Raw genomic sequence first — 15,324 nt, forward strand, 5'->3', positions numbered from 1 at the left:
TCATATGCAGGATGAAAAAGCTAATGGAGTTAATGACATATAATAAATTTATGATTTCAGAAATTTGATATGATGAATTGCTTAAGATTTTAGTTCATATGACAAATTGATAAAATTATATAAATTCATATAACATTTAAAATTTTCCCCAATCCTTAAATGTAAGCAATTATTCCTCTTTAAATGACGATGTGACCGTATTTTATTAGATAAACATATTTGAGACCATTCATTCACTTTGAAGATCAATATCTTCATATGTGTCAAGAAATCATCTTTAAGAAATGAGTAAATTGTAGCAATAGTCCCTCAATTTTAATCAAATTGGAGCAATGGTCCCTCAAATAAAAATTCATTATCATTAGTCCCTTAACTCATCAAAATATGTAGCTATGGTTCTTTTCGTCAACTTCGTTAGAATTTTGTCAAAATAAGTTATGTTGGAAGGACCATTGCTATAATTGGGGTCCCTCAACTCATCAAAACATGTAGCTATGGTCATTTTCGTCAATTTCGTCAGAATTTTGTCAAAATGAGTTATGCTGGAAGGACCATTGCTACAATTGGGTTAAAGTTGAAGGACCATTGCTCTAATTGGGGTTAAAGTTGAGGGACCATTTCTCCAGTTGGATTAAAATTGAGGGACCAATGGTAATGAATTTTTAGTTGAGGGACCATAGCTGCACGTTTTGATGAGTTGAGGGACCAATGGTAATGGATTTTTAGTTGAGGGACCATTGCTCCAATTGAGTTAAAGTTAAGGGATCATTGCTACAATTTACTCTTAAGAAATTAATTAATTACAAGTAATTAATTATAAGGGTAAATTTGTCTTTAAGATTTTTTTTTTTTTTTATATGAAATTTGGCTAAAAAGGATTATCTATAAGAAAACTAAAACATCAAGGGATGTTAATGTACTGTCTCAAACATGATGGGGTTTGTGAAAACTCAATAAACCTCAGGAAGTTTTAATGTAATTAACCTGTAAGGAGCCTGTTGCTCAAGTAGTTAAACTCGATAAACCTCAGGAAGTGTTATTGTAATTAACCCGTAAGGAGCTTGTTGCTCAAATAGTTAAGAGTAATTTTTAATAAACGATAGCGTTAGTAAGTTAAATTATTAGCTGTTGAGAGAGAGAGAGATTGGTAGGGATCAAACTTGTAACAGGGTGCATATATATAATTTTTTCGTCACTATGATAAATCACCATATGCAAGTGATTAAGAGCATTTACTTACCGTCAAATTTCTAGGCATTCCTACAAGGGGTGGGCAAATGGGTCTAAGAACCGCGGGATAAAGCGGGTCCAGTTAGTTTGGGGCAGGTACGTGGCGGGTACAAATTTTGTAAACTCCAAACAGGGGTGGGCAAATTTATGAAAAAATGACCCCTAGCCGAATCGTTGGTACCGTCCATTATATAGTAATACTCTTCACCTTTGATTTATAACACATCTCTTACTCTCGGTCTCTCCTTTCTCGAATTTGCAACTCGAGCATCGATCTTGAGGTCTCTTTAGGGACTTCACCTACCACCGTTCTTCGCCATCGTGACTTCAGCTTCACTCGTCGGTCCATACACGATGTTCGCCACAAGGACGCCAATAGGGTTTTGGCAAAGATGATCAAGGACGAGGACATCATTGCCTCCCTCGATGGCCTCATGAAGAAGGAGATCAGCGTCTTCACGACTAGGAGAAAAATTTCGCGTCTTCACGACTAGGAGAAAAATTTCGAAGCTTACCCAGTTATGGAGGTTGACGTGTGTCTGCCACTCGAGGTCTTCCATTGGTGCTATATTTCTGGTTTGTTTTTTGATTTCGAGTTGTTTGTGGGGGATTCTAAGTAAAAAATAAATAAAAAAAGATCCAGAAAGGGAATTTGTTATTTTTCCATGCATGCCATCACTGTTTTGGATTTTGATCTATTAGGTTGTTATATTGTAAAGCAATCTTGGGAAATTAGTCATCTGGATTGTCTAAATTTCAATTTTTTTTTTATTAAAGTTAGTTACTATGAAGGTTTTTCATGAGGAGATTGACTTGGTGTGTATTGTGTAAATTGTGATTGGGTTTTGAGATTTCGGTGAATTGGTTGTACTAGGAAATTTGAAAGGGAAGGAATAGGAAATGTACCCACGAGCCCCCTAGGAATCGGCCCGTTGAAACAAACCGGATTAGGTCCGGTTCTTATTTCAATTTTTGCATGATCCGCCCCATCCCGCCCTGCTGTATTTTCAAAAGGGTCCAGAATATTTAGTCATCCAAAGCAGAGTAAAACGCACTTAGTATCACGGTCAAATGCTGTTTCTTTTTATTTGTAAGTGAAAGGTAGATTCGACGGGAGTAAAAAGAGAGACAATTGATGAATGTTTTAATAAGAGTGACAATTGATGCACTAAATTTTCCAACTCTATCCTGGTATAATCCCAAACAGAGTTGAAGTACATTTGTTCTTCTGATCTGGTAACCAAAATTTTTTAGCCTTACATCATTCCCGGAATAATAGAAGTCGATGATTTCGAATAACGTTCAAGGAGTGACAAAACCCTGGTAGCCTTCCCCCTATGGCGGCCATCCTCATGAATGTTCCTGCTAGTTAGTCCAGCAAGACTTAATCTAGCTGCTGATCCATACACCTCAACCATTTCCTTCGACATGAAAACCTTTTCGAGAAGACTCAATGCGTCTTCTTGCAGAGAATCCGTTCCCCAAGACAATATCTCCAACGTCGGATTTATGGCATCAGCGTCATGCAAGACACTGGCTCCTCTTTGAGGAGAGGTTTCGAGAACCAATGTCGAAAGAGTTTGAATTGCTTCGATGGCAGTTTCATAGACCTCTCCCGATAAGAGCCTTACCAAGTCAGGCAAAGCTTTCGCTTCCAAAAGACAGAATGTGGAAGTCACACTGCAGATACCACCGTGTGCTGAGCATGGTGGAGTGCCGGATGGCTTGAAACATGACCAGCAGCCGGAGGGTTTGGAGACCATGGTGAGCTTTGGAGTGCTTGTGGAAAGATTACCAATCAGAGCTGCAGCCCTCGCCTTTGCAGTCACTGAGCTGGACCTGAGAAAGTTTACGAGCAAAGGGTATGCTCCTCCTTCAACCAGCTTACGCTGCGATTCCAGGTTTGTGGGATCCGTAAACCTGAAAAGAGCACTTAGAGCATTTTCTTTTGCCTTCATAGTCCCTGTTCTTAAAATGTTTATGATTGCAGTATGTCCATCCAGTTCGATTAACTTCTTAGTTATTAATCTTTCGGATTTTGGCAGATTTGCCAATAATCCAGCAGCAGCCATCTGTGCATCATCCTTGTCATCATTCTCAAGGAACCCCACTAAAGCCTCCAGCCTTCTTGGCTTGAGAAGGTATTCCACGACCCCCTCAGGCTCATGCTGTGAGAAGAGGAAAAGCAAATTTATGGCAATCTCTCGAATCTCCGAGTCAGAGTGATCAAGTAGAGGAAGGACTACAGATATGGCATTGGCAGTGAGAACAACCTTTTTTATCAGCCCTGCATCAAACTTGCAGATTCCAAGAAGTGAGAACAAGGCAGGCCTCCGGACATTGTAGGCCAAGTTGGGATTCTGTTGTAATTCAGTCAAACTGGTGACAATTGGCTCTAACTCTAGTTGACAACCATTTTCATCAACAAAGAATTTAGCCCCATCCGTATCAGATGTAAATTTCTCCAGGATTTCATAACATTTAACAGTAATGATTGAGCATACACGGGGAGTGAAAGCTAGCTTTAGAACAAGATTAACCCCACCAGAAGCAGCAATCAGTTCTTTGTTGGCACTGCAACCTGATAATTCAGCCAAGGCGGATAAGGACAATTGTTTTGATTCAATATTTCCAGACACCATTTCGAGCAAAGGAGGTATAATCCCTTCCTCACCAAGAAGCTTCAAATTTGAGTCTACCAATTCCATGTTAACTAGTGTTCTCACCATTGCTAACCTTGAAGTTTCCGGCCCTGAAAATTAGAATGATAAAATGCATCAGTAATCCATCGTTAAATGAAAAAAGGCAATTCAGAAAAACAGATTTATTACGTCCAAATCTTTTCTTTTTTTTATGTGATTGAAGGAATAGAATATAAAGAAGATGTTATATAGGTCCTAGGAGATGAATCGTCTTACCTTGAACTATGCGATCAACAAGTGGCTTATACCAGCCAGATTTAGCTGCACAAGAAATGTTTTCCTCATCTATGTCGAAAAGATTCAGCAAGATTTTCTCTGCAATCTCAGCTGACTCCCTCACAGTTCCCTTTAAAAGGGTGTAGACAAGGAAAAGAATTGTACTGCATTGTTCAGAGAGTTTCCTGCATGCAGACACATTCCAACCAGTTCTGTCCTGCAACAATTCATATAGCAACTCAATTGCAGCCTTCGAGATGCTTGAGTCGCGGCCTAAGCAGGGAATGATGTGATCCCACCCCTGGGATTCAACCACTTTCTCCTAAACGAATTGATCAAAAAAGATTTAGAATACAGCAAAACATTTCATATATTTTCAGGCCGTAAAAGAGAACAATTCACAACTTTGTCCAACTCTGAAATAATAGATTGTATACTTCAAAAATCAGAAGAGTGGGAGGAAAAATTAGATGAATTAGAGGAAGGGCATTCGATTTCTAGTATTCTTTTTTATTTTCAGCTTTCACTTTCTTTTAGTTGTTTTCCATATATACAAGGAGTATCGAAGATGCTTACCTTGTTTCTTGCATGCCCTTCGACAATATCCTTTAAGGTGATCAAAATCTTCCTCTTCACTTCTCTGTTGTGAGAATTTCCGAGGATGGAGATTATAATATCGGTGAGTCCTTCAATGGCGATCCAGTCCTTGTTAATAGAATTCTCTGTCATAAGATCTTGCATTTGGCTTAAGGCCTCTAACATTGACGTCTCAACGCCTGATAACAACTTTGCCTTGGCAGATCGGATCTTGAGACAATAATTTAGCTCTCTCCACTCTTCTATTGATTGTCTCAGTGGGATGTTACACCTCCACGAAGTATCTTGAAGAACCTCAAGAGTTTCGGGGTCAGTTCTCTCGCCACTTTCAAACCAAGCTATGATAGCGGCTCTCTCACATGTAGTACCAGTGCAAAGACTGACTGGTTCAGCCATCACAGTTTTTCTAATACAGCATTTAAAAGGCTTAAGTGGTGGAATATATTCTTCACTCGGATCATACCCCTCTATGGCCTGCACCCGTTGCTTGTATTGCTTCTTGACTTCTTCATAATCCCTCGCAGCATCAGCTCGAGAGAGCAACTCAATAATCTGATCTAAGAAGAAAACTTCAGCTCTTTCTTTCCTGCTGGCAGCTTCTTCTTTCTCCTTTCGGAAATCTGCAAGCTCTTTGCTTATCTCCGAGGGCTCTAAAGGCACCCCAACTGCCATTGCTATTTCTGCAAGCATGTCGTTTGCAAAACCTGGGCCAAGGGTCTGATCATCAAGACCTTGTTTTAGCTTGTCGAAAACTTGGAGCTGAGACTGTGAAGCCTCAATTTCCACTCTTTGCATCTCATTCTGTAACCTATTCACCTGATCAGATATCCCCAATAAGACATCGTTGCTTGCAAGGGAGAGAGCAGCCAAAGACCTTCCAATATCCCTGGTAACGTCTTGTACCTCCTTGACAATGTGCCTGCACTTGACAAGCAAGTAGAAACGTGCTCGATTTTTGTACTTGTCAACCAGATTATTAGCCCTTTTAACATCTGTTTCGAGGGACCCCAAAGCAAGCCTTGCAGCTTGTGAATCATTCAATTCTTGATGCTGTAGTTCTTTCAAAACCGATCCAATGTCAAGCAAGTGGTTCGAAAGGACCTTGAAACTCTCCTTTTCGAGAACATCTTTCGCAGCGTTGGCTGTTTTAATGACCTGGTTCGTTAGCACAGCCAAGATGGTACCAATAGGTATAAGTTCCAACGCCATCGTTATACTCTACGCCAAATCCTTTATTCGAACAGAAACACGATCGCTTATGAGATGAAGGCTAAAACTACCGAAGCATACTTGTCCTGCACACGAAAAACACACAAAAATACCAAGAATTTGTACCAATCAACATTCTAGTTGCTCAAGGATAAGTTACTTTTTAAAGTTGAAAAATAAACTGCAATCCAAATCGCAACGAACAAGTCACACCTTTCCACACGGAAACCTTTGAATTTTGAAATTCTGCTAATCGAAAAAAATTTACAAGTTTAAGAGTTCAATCACAATGAAAGTGCCTGGTTAAAAAGCTGAGAAAATCAGAAAGAAATATCTCAGCTTTAGTTTTGGCCACTAATCCGTTGGCCGGAACATGTCAACGGAAGGAAAGTGGATAATCCAACTGGTCCAGAAGATGAACATTGTAACACTGGCAAACGAAATACTTTCAGTTTCAAACTGGTAAACGAAACAGTTATCAAACAGGTCGGGGTAACGAGAGAACTTGCATGTACTTATAACTAATTCGGATAGAAATAAGCAAGAAAAATAAGCACAAGTATATTAAAACATGAGAAACCCAGAAAAAGCAATGAGAATTAGGTACCTGCCACAAGAGAAGTGCATCATCATATTTTACACTTGGAAAAGTTGGGGTTAAAGCGATCAAAGATTTGCTCCGGTTGGAAAATAGCACTTGCTAATTTGCTATTGCCATTGCTATCAGTCTATTAGCCTATTGCTATCGCTGCAGGGGGAAGACTTAAGCAAGTCAAGGCTTCTTTCTGTGGCTGTCACTCACCATTTATTGAATATTGGTTATTAATTTTAAATTACTTAATTCAGACGCGGCGTGGAAAATTCAGAGTTTCTTTTGTGCTTTCTTTCTTGTTGTGTGCGTGTGCGTGGGTGTGTGTGTGTGTGTGTTTTTCCCAGGAAATTTGTGTTTTCGACTTGTAAACCACGGTTCATTTGACCGTGGAATTGTACGAAAGATCAGGAAATTTCCACGTACTTGAGGAAGGTTGTTGATCATGTCGTTGTTGATTTTATGCCATTGTAATTACAGATGTTATATAAAGGTGAGACAATAATACATGCAACTTACGTATGTAATTTAAAAAACAAAAGGTAAGAGTTTAGATCTGAATAGTTAAGAAAATTCACTTGTATATTCGAAATATTGAGTTTAAGTTCTTTCTCTTCCAATATCGCTTGTATAAAAAATAAAATAAAAATTGAAGTAAGAGTCAAACCATCCGTGTTTCGCACACAACGAAAATTTTCTTCTCTCCATAAACTTTCTGACATATCAAAGTTTAGCGTCAATTCTTGTGCTAATATTATGTCAAAAACATGAGGTGACATCGTATCTATAGAAAATGCCACTTTTGACCAAGCCTCTCTAGCAGGGCCGGAAATTTTAACTAAGAAAAAATTTATCGCGAACTGATGCTACACATCAATTCTTCAGCTGTCTTTTCATTTTAAAATTATTTCAGCACAAAGATATATATTTATATAGTTGGTTGAATTGGTCATAGATTTTTAAGCCATACGAGGCCCTGTTTTTGAAGCATTTGGCGTTGCTGTATCAAATTTTCCTTCTTTATTAAAAATACGCACGAAAAAGAACCTCGCGTGAAACTTAAGAAAGAAACACCATTTGCACTAAGAGCTGACTTTGTTATTGTAGTCCACAACAACTTATATAACCTATTGTAGTCCACAACATATATAACCTATATAAATTGTGTAACGTTAAAAATTTCGGGCCCTTAAAAATCGAGGGCTGTGCGGGTGCACCTCTTGCACTCCCTCAGGGCCGGCTCTGCCCCTAGCATTTGTCTTGAAATTATATTCTCTATTTTTCATCATTAATTTCTAGCCAAAAGCATTAAAGTTGTTTTTGCAAAGATTAGTGCAAAGATTGCCAGCACTCCCATTTCTGTGACGGCCATCAGTCCGGCGGACTTTCAGTTCATGAGTTGGCACAGGGAAAGAGTAGCTGCAGCACAAATTCAAAAGCCCAAATCCAATTAAGATGAAGAAGATTACTGGAGATATTTTCTTACGAATTATTTTATTTTATTTTTTTGGTTGAATTTTCTTATGAATTTTTGTTATAGCATCCATAACGGCCTCTGGTTTCCGGTTTAGCCCTTCAGATGGCCACCCGGCTAATTAGAAACCCAGAGGAATTAGCTCTTCAACTCCCTCAACCCCAATTTACAGGCCGGAGAAAGGTTTTCCCGGCGATTGTAGGGCATTTGAATGAAAAATGCAGCAATGGCTCGAGTTTGCAAGTCCACAAAAACAATTAATCCCAATGGATCAGAGCAGTAAAGCATGGAATCAACACAACAGTAAAGGAGAGACAAGTCCAACCATCTGAAACTACATTCAAGCACAACCTCAGCACAGTTAGTAGTACACGGGCATGGTGATACTTGGTCGATAACATCGCCAATAAACGAAATCAAATCATTGAAAGCAACAAGTAGTGGTTCCATTCCATTCATGCTCTTACGGTATTACATCACATCCCCAGTCACAAAGCTCATTCAAGTTTCATATTTTTCAAACCGAAACAGAGGAGGCCAAACCCCATCACCAACATTACAAGTTCATACGTGTATTCGAACAGCTAATCCACTTACTAACCCCTCTGCCTCGCCATTTATTTAAACACAAATCCAAATACAAATATAGCCTTTCTCTATAGCAGCAAGGCACTTACAAGTTACAACAGAGGCAGCAAAAGCCTCAACGGCCAGCCTTGTTCCGAGCTAGCTCTCGTGCCATCTCCCTCATTTCCTCCGGTGATGGAGGTCTCGGTGCCTCTGGTGGATATACTACATACGAATGCTGCACCCCATAACAACACAATTAAACCCATACATTGATTGCCTCTAAAACATGGTTAAATTAATAAACCCACGTGAAATTTCACCAAGCCTCTCGCTATATAATAAGTTCTAACTTAATCATTGTGAAATTTCAGATTTACTATCATCTCAACTTTGAATCCTTCAATTTATTCACACTACAACGTTATAATCCAATAAACCCAATTCAGATTTCAACCAGATTCTTTCGGTATCTAAAAATTATTCCAGTTTATACATCCAAAAAATTAAATTAATACAACATCAGTGTGTGTGTGTGTGTGTGTAAAGAGAAATAGAGAGATTACATTGCCCATGAATCTCTGGAGATTCTTGGAGTTGTTGGCGAAGGAGTACATAAGAACGATGGGGATGGAGACGTACAGGCCAAATTTTCCGATCTCCAGAAGTCCCTTCGAAGTTCCCACATTCGACATCTTCCCTGTTGGCTCAGGTATGAAGCTTCAGCTCACAAACCCTAGAAAATAATCGACCTTCGCAGAGAGAGAGAGGTTCAGGAGGTGAACGTGTGCGGATGAGGAATTGGATACGTGGGCGGTACTGTTTCTTGGTACCCGCCTGAGTCTGTGACATTGGGCCGGGCGGCGGGCTTTTGTAAGAAAATTATTAATGGGCTGCTCCAATGTTTCAATTTGGTTTTTATAGGTTCATTTGTCCAAATTTAACCTACCTAGTGAAACAATTGTTGTATTTTAACTTAAGTGCGTTACTTTTTTTCACGAAATAACAAGTGAGAGGCATGTTTTGCAACTCCAGAAGCCAATTTATCCTCCTATGCTTTAGGCTCACTGAAGAGAATTAACAATAGTCGCAAGGAACTTAAACTAAAGATACTGACTCGTTGAATATTTATTTACTAAACAAGACTGAGCTAAGCTAGTTCTAAAGCCAAAAGACAAAGGCGCAAGGAGAAACAAACAAGGGGAAAGTTACTTTTTGATCCATATAACTCGCTAGCCTTCGTGATCCTTCTCCTAATATGTCAATGATTGGGCATATTATCAAAGACACAACAACTTTGTTGGCTTCAGTCACTGGAGTTTCTTATACCCATGTTTGTCATCAAACCAATGGCCTTGCCCATCGCCTAGCACGTGCTGCCCTACCTTGTGGAATTAATTGTACCTAGGATGGGGCTCCACGGCACCTCATTTCAGACCTTCTATTTGAGAAGGCTAATATGTAACCGTGTTGTTGTCCATTTGGGCTTTTAATGAAATCTATCGATCTTTTCTCCAAAAAAAAAAGGGCAAGCCTTCCCATTGGTTTTTTGATTTCTTCGGATATGCGATTGATTAAGTCATTTTCTTCAAATTACAAGAATCCCAAGCTATAGGGGCCAAAATCAAAATGTTGCTTTTTTTATCTATTGATGGGGAATTCAAACTACGAATCTCTTCCGACGTTAGGAACAGTGATATCATTGTACTAATTAGAGCATCTTGTCACTTAGTACTACAGTCTAGTGGTATTCCTCTTCACTAGTAAGTGAAATGTCTTACGTTCGATTTTTGCCAAAGGCGAATTTAAAAAACATTATTGCTAATGATAGGAGCATATTTAGGCGACTTACTTAGCTTGTTTTCGTGCATCTATGTTGTTAATTCATAGTTGTTTTAGTAGTTTAAGCCATTTTCGTGTGTTTTTAGGTTCATATGGCTAAGGAAGCAAAAAGATGCATTTTGGAGCATTTTGGAGCAAAATTGGGCTTGGAATGGATAGCATATGATTGGAGCCAAAGTGTTGGACGAATTTGAAGGCCTTGTATTCATTTTGGACATAAAACAAAGGGCCTAGCCCATTCTCTCTTAAACCAACCCCAAGGCCATGCATTTCCTTCCAATTCCAAAGCCCACAATCACTTCAAAAGCCATGCAAAGAACCATCCATTCCATAAAAAACAATCCATCAATTCACATGCAAAATCACCATTAACACACATGCACCCAAACAAAGCCAACCTAGCTAACCCTACATGCATTCTTTATGCAACTCTTCATCATTCCACCATTCATTCTTTATTCCACAAACAAGTCACATGCATTTCCACCTTCCTACTTCATCATTTCACCACATTCTCCCTCTTTAACTCATTTCATTATTCATTCACTTTGCATTCATTCAATTCCACCCCACATGCACTCTTTATTCTTCATCATTGCAACCATGGCACATTTACACCAACAAAACAACTCCCATGCCATGGCCTACTCATATTCCCATTTCCTTTCCAACATCTCACATGCATTTCCACCTTCCTACTTCATCATTTCACCACATTCTCCCTCTTTAATTCCACATGCATTCACTTCATCATTACACCACCACTCATTCTTTAATTCCACATGCAATTCTTCATCATTCCTTCACACAAATGCTTAAACAAACATCCATATGTTCCCTCCACTCCTCCTATAAATACCCTTGCATTCCCATTCATTCAAATCATCTCATACACAACACACCACAAACACTTCCATCTTCTCCCTAGCCGTGAGTTTTTCTCCATTTCTTCCATTTCCATAATCCCCCAATCCATTCAACACACCAACAACATCCCTTAGTCCTTGTGCTACAACGAAGAGGAAGAGAAGAGGGCCTAAACGTTCATACAATTCACGTTTGAGTTGTTGGAATGTTTACGCGTTTCTTTGATTTCAATGTTTAAATTCAATTCTCTTTGTTTTGTAATATGAGAAGAGGAAGAGAAGAGTGCCTAAACGTTCATACAATTCAAGTTTGAGTTGTTGGAATGTTTAGGTGTTTCTTTGATTTCAAAGTTATGAGGAACTAAACCCTTTTTGGCTAGGGGTGATTTCAATACCATGATTATTTATGTAATATGAATTGATGAATTCCGGTTATGAACTCTTGATTCGTGAATGCAATTGGCTTAACTATTTGATGATTAACTTATTTGTGTTTGTTGATTAAGGGTCGACACTTAATTATCATGCATGAATATGTGGCTAAAGTTTAAGAAGGTTTCACATAATCGTTACTAACTTATACTTGAAAGTAGTGAAGGTCGCTTGTCACGATCGCGTTAAGTTTAATTCTTAGCATGAGTAACATGATGTCATAGTTGCAAGTGCTTTGTCAATGCTTATGGTTTTCATTATTCTTAATGATCTTCGATTGTATCTCTATTATGATGACATGTAGGGAACTTTTGAGAATGTTTTGGGTTGTCGAATGATGCCATCCAATCCAATAATATAAGGAAAATCTGAGGGTTAACTAGTGATGTCACGGTTAATTTGGGGCATTGTCGTTCATAATTCAATGAAGGAATAACTGGAAATTGATTCATATGCATAAATATCATGTGTGGAGAAAGAACCTCTAGCTAATTCACCAACCATCTTATTTCATCAATTACATTCTGTCTAGTTATTAACTTGTTTCGTTATTTCAATTTTCATCAAACCTCAATCCCCCTTTTGCTTTAATGTTCAATATAGTTAGAAATCAATTTAGTTTGTGTTTTTAAAGCATTTTGATTCTTTTGGTTTGTTTTATTGTTTTTACGCTTTAGTTTAAATTCTTCCAAATCCAATTCCCCCCTATTTCGTTGAAGTCTTAGTCTTAATCTTTCTTATTTTTAGTTTTGCTTTCTTCGAGCATTAAATAGTGTTTTATATTGTGTTTTTATGTTTTTAAGTTAATTTAGAAGGTTTTAGCAAGCCCTCCTAATCCCCGGTCTAGAACGATCCCTACTTATACTTATACTACAATTGACAAAAAGAGGGTTTAATTTGTGTGCGTATAAATCTCGCATCAGCTAACCCATTGTGAGGCTAAACCCACTCCCTTATTCTGGTGTAGATAATATTGTTTGTTAAAAAAAAAAATTAGAACATGAGGCTAATTTTTGTCCTGTGCAAAGTGATAAGGCAATTGCCTCATCGATTTTGCCTTATCCTTCGGAAAGCTAGTGTGTTCTTGTACCTGGTAATTAATCCCATGGCTGCAATGATTTTAACTTAGAAAATTATAAGCATGGGAGTCTTTGTATTAATCCTGCGTTGCATTGTTAATAACGTGATTAAGACTTGGGTTAGGGTTGTATTAAACTTGATAGAGATTTGCAAATCTAATGCTCTCGTTGCTGTGATCCAAATAAGCAAACTTCCAAGAATTTCATTGTTACAACTTACATTGCTTGGCTAGGGTTTAAACAATAATATATACCTATACCAATAATTTACAATATGTTGCAGTCTATTTTATCTGACAAGGTTAAAGAGGGTCGACATCAAGGAGAAGAGAGAGAGAGATGTGTTTGTAGGGAATGTGTGTTGTTATCCCTCCAACATTGTGCCTTTATTTATAATAGTAAAAGGAAAGAAGATATTCCTTCATCCCCAAGGAATACAATATACAATAAGAAATGATAACTATAATCAAATCTAATCTAGGGTTTACACAATCACACTTAAACTAGGAATGTTTACAACACTCCCCCTTGAGTGTGTAAATACTCAAGTAGATTTAGCATCATGTAGAAGTTGAGGAAGTTGACTCGTCGGCACTGATTCTAAGGAATAACACTTATTCTCGATAAGGTAGGAACTTGCATAAGTAGTATGTCTCACTAAAAAACCCTAAGGCTATGGCAAAAACCCGAGGAGGGACAAAATCCATAGTCTAAGGAAAAATGTGTGAGAAATGCAAAGTCAAAAGAAACGTCTACGGGGACGTCATCAGGGATATGACCAGCCCAAGGTGGGTGCCTTGTTAAAACCTAATTAGGTAGCAAAAACCCAGTGGGAAAAATGCTCCTAATCGTAGGGAAAAGGAGTACATTAAGATCAAGCAAGTATCTATAGGATACTCCCCCTGAGTTTGACACAATTCCAAAGAGAAATAGCAAAGTTATAACTCAGAAAGTTTACACATACCAATTCCATGAACAAGCTTCTGAAACGTCGCATTCGGCAGTGATTTGGTGAAGAGGTCAGCCAGATTGTCTTGTGAATGGATTTGCATGAATTCAATCTTCTGATGCTCTTGTTGTTGATGTGAAAAGAAGAACTTCAGCGCAATGTGTTTGGTGTTGTTTCCTTTGATGGAACCATTCTTGAGTTGTTCGATGCATGCTGCATTTTCTTCAAAGATCGTCGTCGAGACATCAACGGTGGCATAAAGATCATAGAAGCTTCGAATATGGTCCACTACTGCTCTTAACCAAAAGCATTCCCTAGTTGCTTCATGTAAGGTGAGAATTTCAACATGGTTAGACGAAGTGGCAACTAAGGTCTATTTAGTTGACCTCTAAGAGATTACGGTGCCTCCAACAGTAAAGACCTAACCCGTTTGAGAACGCGCCTTGTACGGATCAGATAAGTATCCTGTGTCGGCATAACCAACAAGATGAGAATCAACTCGAAGAGCATAGGGTGTGGCACCATTCGAGAATTCATAGGGATAGAACAAGCCCAAATCCGTAGTACCCTTAAGGTAACGGAAGATATCTTTCACGCCAATCTAGTGTTTACGTGTAGGTATTACTGTATCCTGCCAAAAGATTAACAGCAAAGGAGATGTCGGGTCTAGTGCATTGAGCTAAGTACAATAAAGCGCCTATTGCACTTAGGTAAGGAACTTCAGGCTCCAAAATTGCTTCATCATCCTTATTCGGACGGAAAGGATCTCATTTTGCATTTAGTGATTGAACGACCATAGAAGTACTCGAAGGCTTCACTTTATCCTCATTAAAATGGCACAACACCTTCTGGGTGTAGTTCGATTGATGTACTAGGATTTCATCTGAACAATGCTTTATCTCGAGACCAAGACAGTATTAAGTCTTACCTAGATCTTTCATCTCAAATTCTGACTTCAGGTGCGCGGCCGTTCTCGCGAGCTCTTCAATGTTCATGTCATCGACATATACTGCAACAATCACAAATCCAAAATGTGACTTTTTAATAAAAACACAAGGGTATAGTTCGTTGTTCACATATCCCTGACTAATCAAATACTCACTCAGGCGGTTATACCACATTCTTCCAGATTGTTTCAAATCGTAGAATGAATGCCTTAGCTGAATTGAGAGCATGTTCTGGGGTTTGGAAATATATGTAAGTCCTTCGGGAACTTTCATATAGATTTCCATATCAAAATCCCTATAAAGATACGCGGTTACTATATCCATCAGCTGCATATCAGTTTTTCGGAAACTACCAAACTGATAAGGTAGCAAAAGGTAATCACATCCATAATGGGTGAGTAGGTTTTGTCATAGTCAATCTCGGGACATTGTGAGAAGCCTTGTGCAACAAGACGAGCTTTGTAATGCATAATTTTGTTCTTCTCATTACACTTCTGAACGAAAACCCATTTGTAGCCAACAGGTTTCACATGTGAAGGAGTATGAGCTACAGGTCCAAACACTTTACATTTCGCAAACGAATCGAGTTCGACTTGGATTGCTTCTTTCCAATTTGACCAATCAG

The 15,324-nt window shown here is 38.6% G+C and overlaps 2 protein-coding genes across 4 annotated transcripts; both read right to left on the reverse strand.

Annotated features, from left to right (window-relative positions):
* Nucleotides 1-2,293: 2,293 nt before the first annotated feature.
* LOC103929770 (U-box domain-containing protein 43) lies at nucleotides 2,294-6,751 on the reverse strand. 3 transcript variants are annotated; one of them, XM_048571879.1, is made up of 5 exons: nucleotides 6,562-6,751; nucleotides 6,168-6,384; nucleotides 4,725-6,040; nucleotides 4,149-4,470; nucleotides 2,294-3,982 (listed from the first exon to the last, which is right to left on the reverse strand). In XM_048571879.1, exons 3-5 carry the CDS (start codon nucleotides 5,952-5,954, stop codon nucleotides 2,487-2,489), a joined length of 3,048 nt encoding a protein of 1,015 aa, XP_048427836.1. In that variant the 5' UTR covers nucleotides 5,955-6,040; nucleotides 6,168-6,384; nucleotides 6,562-6,751; the 3' UTR covers nucleotides 2,294-2,486. The 3 variants fall into 3 exon arrangements, with proteins under 3 accessions (XP_048427836.1, XP_009337278.2, XP_048427837.1); XM_009339003.3 differs by lacking the exon at nucleotides 6,168-6,384; XM_048571880.1 differs by lacking the exon at nucleotides 6,168-6,384 and having other exon boundaries at nucleotides 6,595-6,744.
* Nucleotides 6,752-8,441: 1,690 nt separating this feature from the next.
* Nucleotides 8,442-9,370, reverse strand: LOC103929771. The gene is made up of 2 exons (XM_009339005.3): nucleotides 9,151-9,370; nucleotides 8,442-8,822 (listed from the first exon to the last, which is right to left on the reverse strand). Exons 1-2 carry the CDS (start codon nucleotides 9,277-9,279, stop codon nucleotides 8,721-8,723), a joined length of 231 nt encoding a protein of 76 aa, XP_009337280.1. The 5' UTR covers nucleotides 9,280-9,370; the 3' UTR covers nucleotides 8,442-8,720.
* Nucleotides 9,371-15,324: the final 5,954 nt, after the last annotated feature.

This window comes from the organism of the source record quoted next, unplaced genomic scaffold (assembly GCF_019419815.1).
Source record: "Pyrus x bretschneideri cultivar Hongxiangsu unplaced genomic scaffold, Pyrus_bretschneideri_v1 Contig6, whole genome shotgun sequence".
Classification (NCBI taxonomy): Eukaryota; Viridiplantae; Streptophyta; class Magnoliopsida; order Rosales; family Rosaceae; genus Pyrus; species Pyrus x bretschneideri.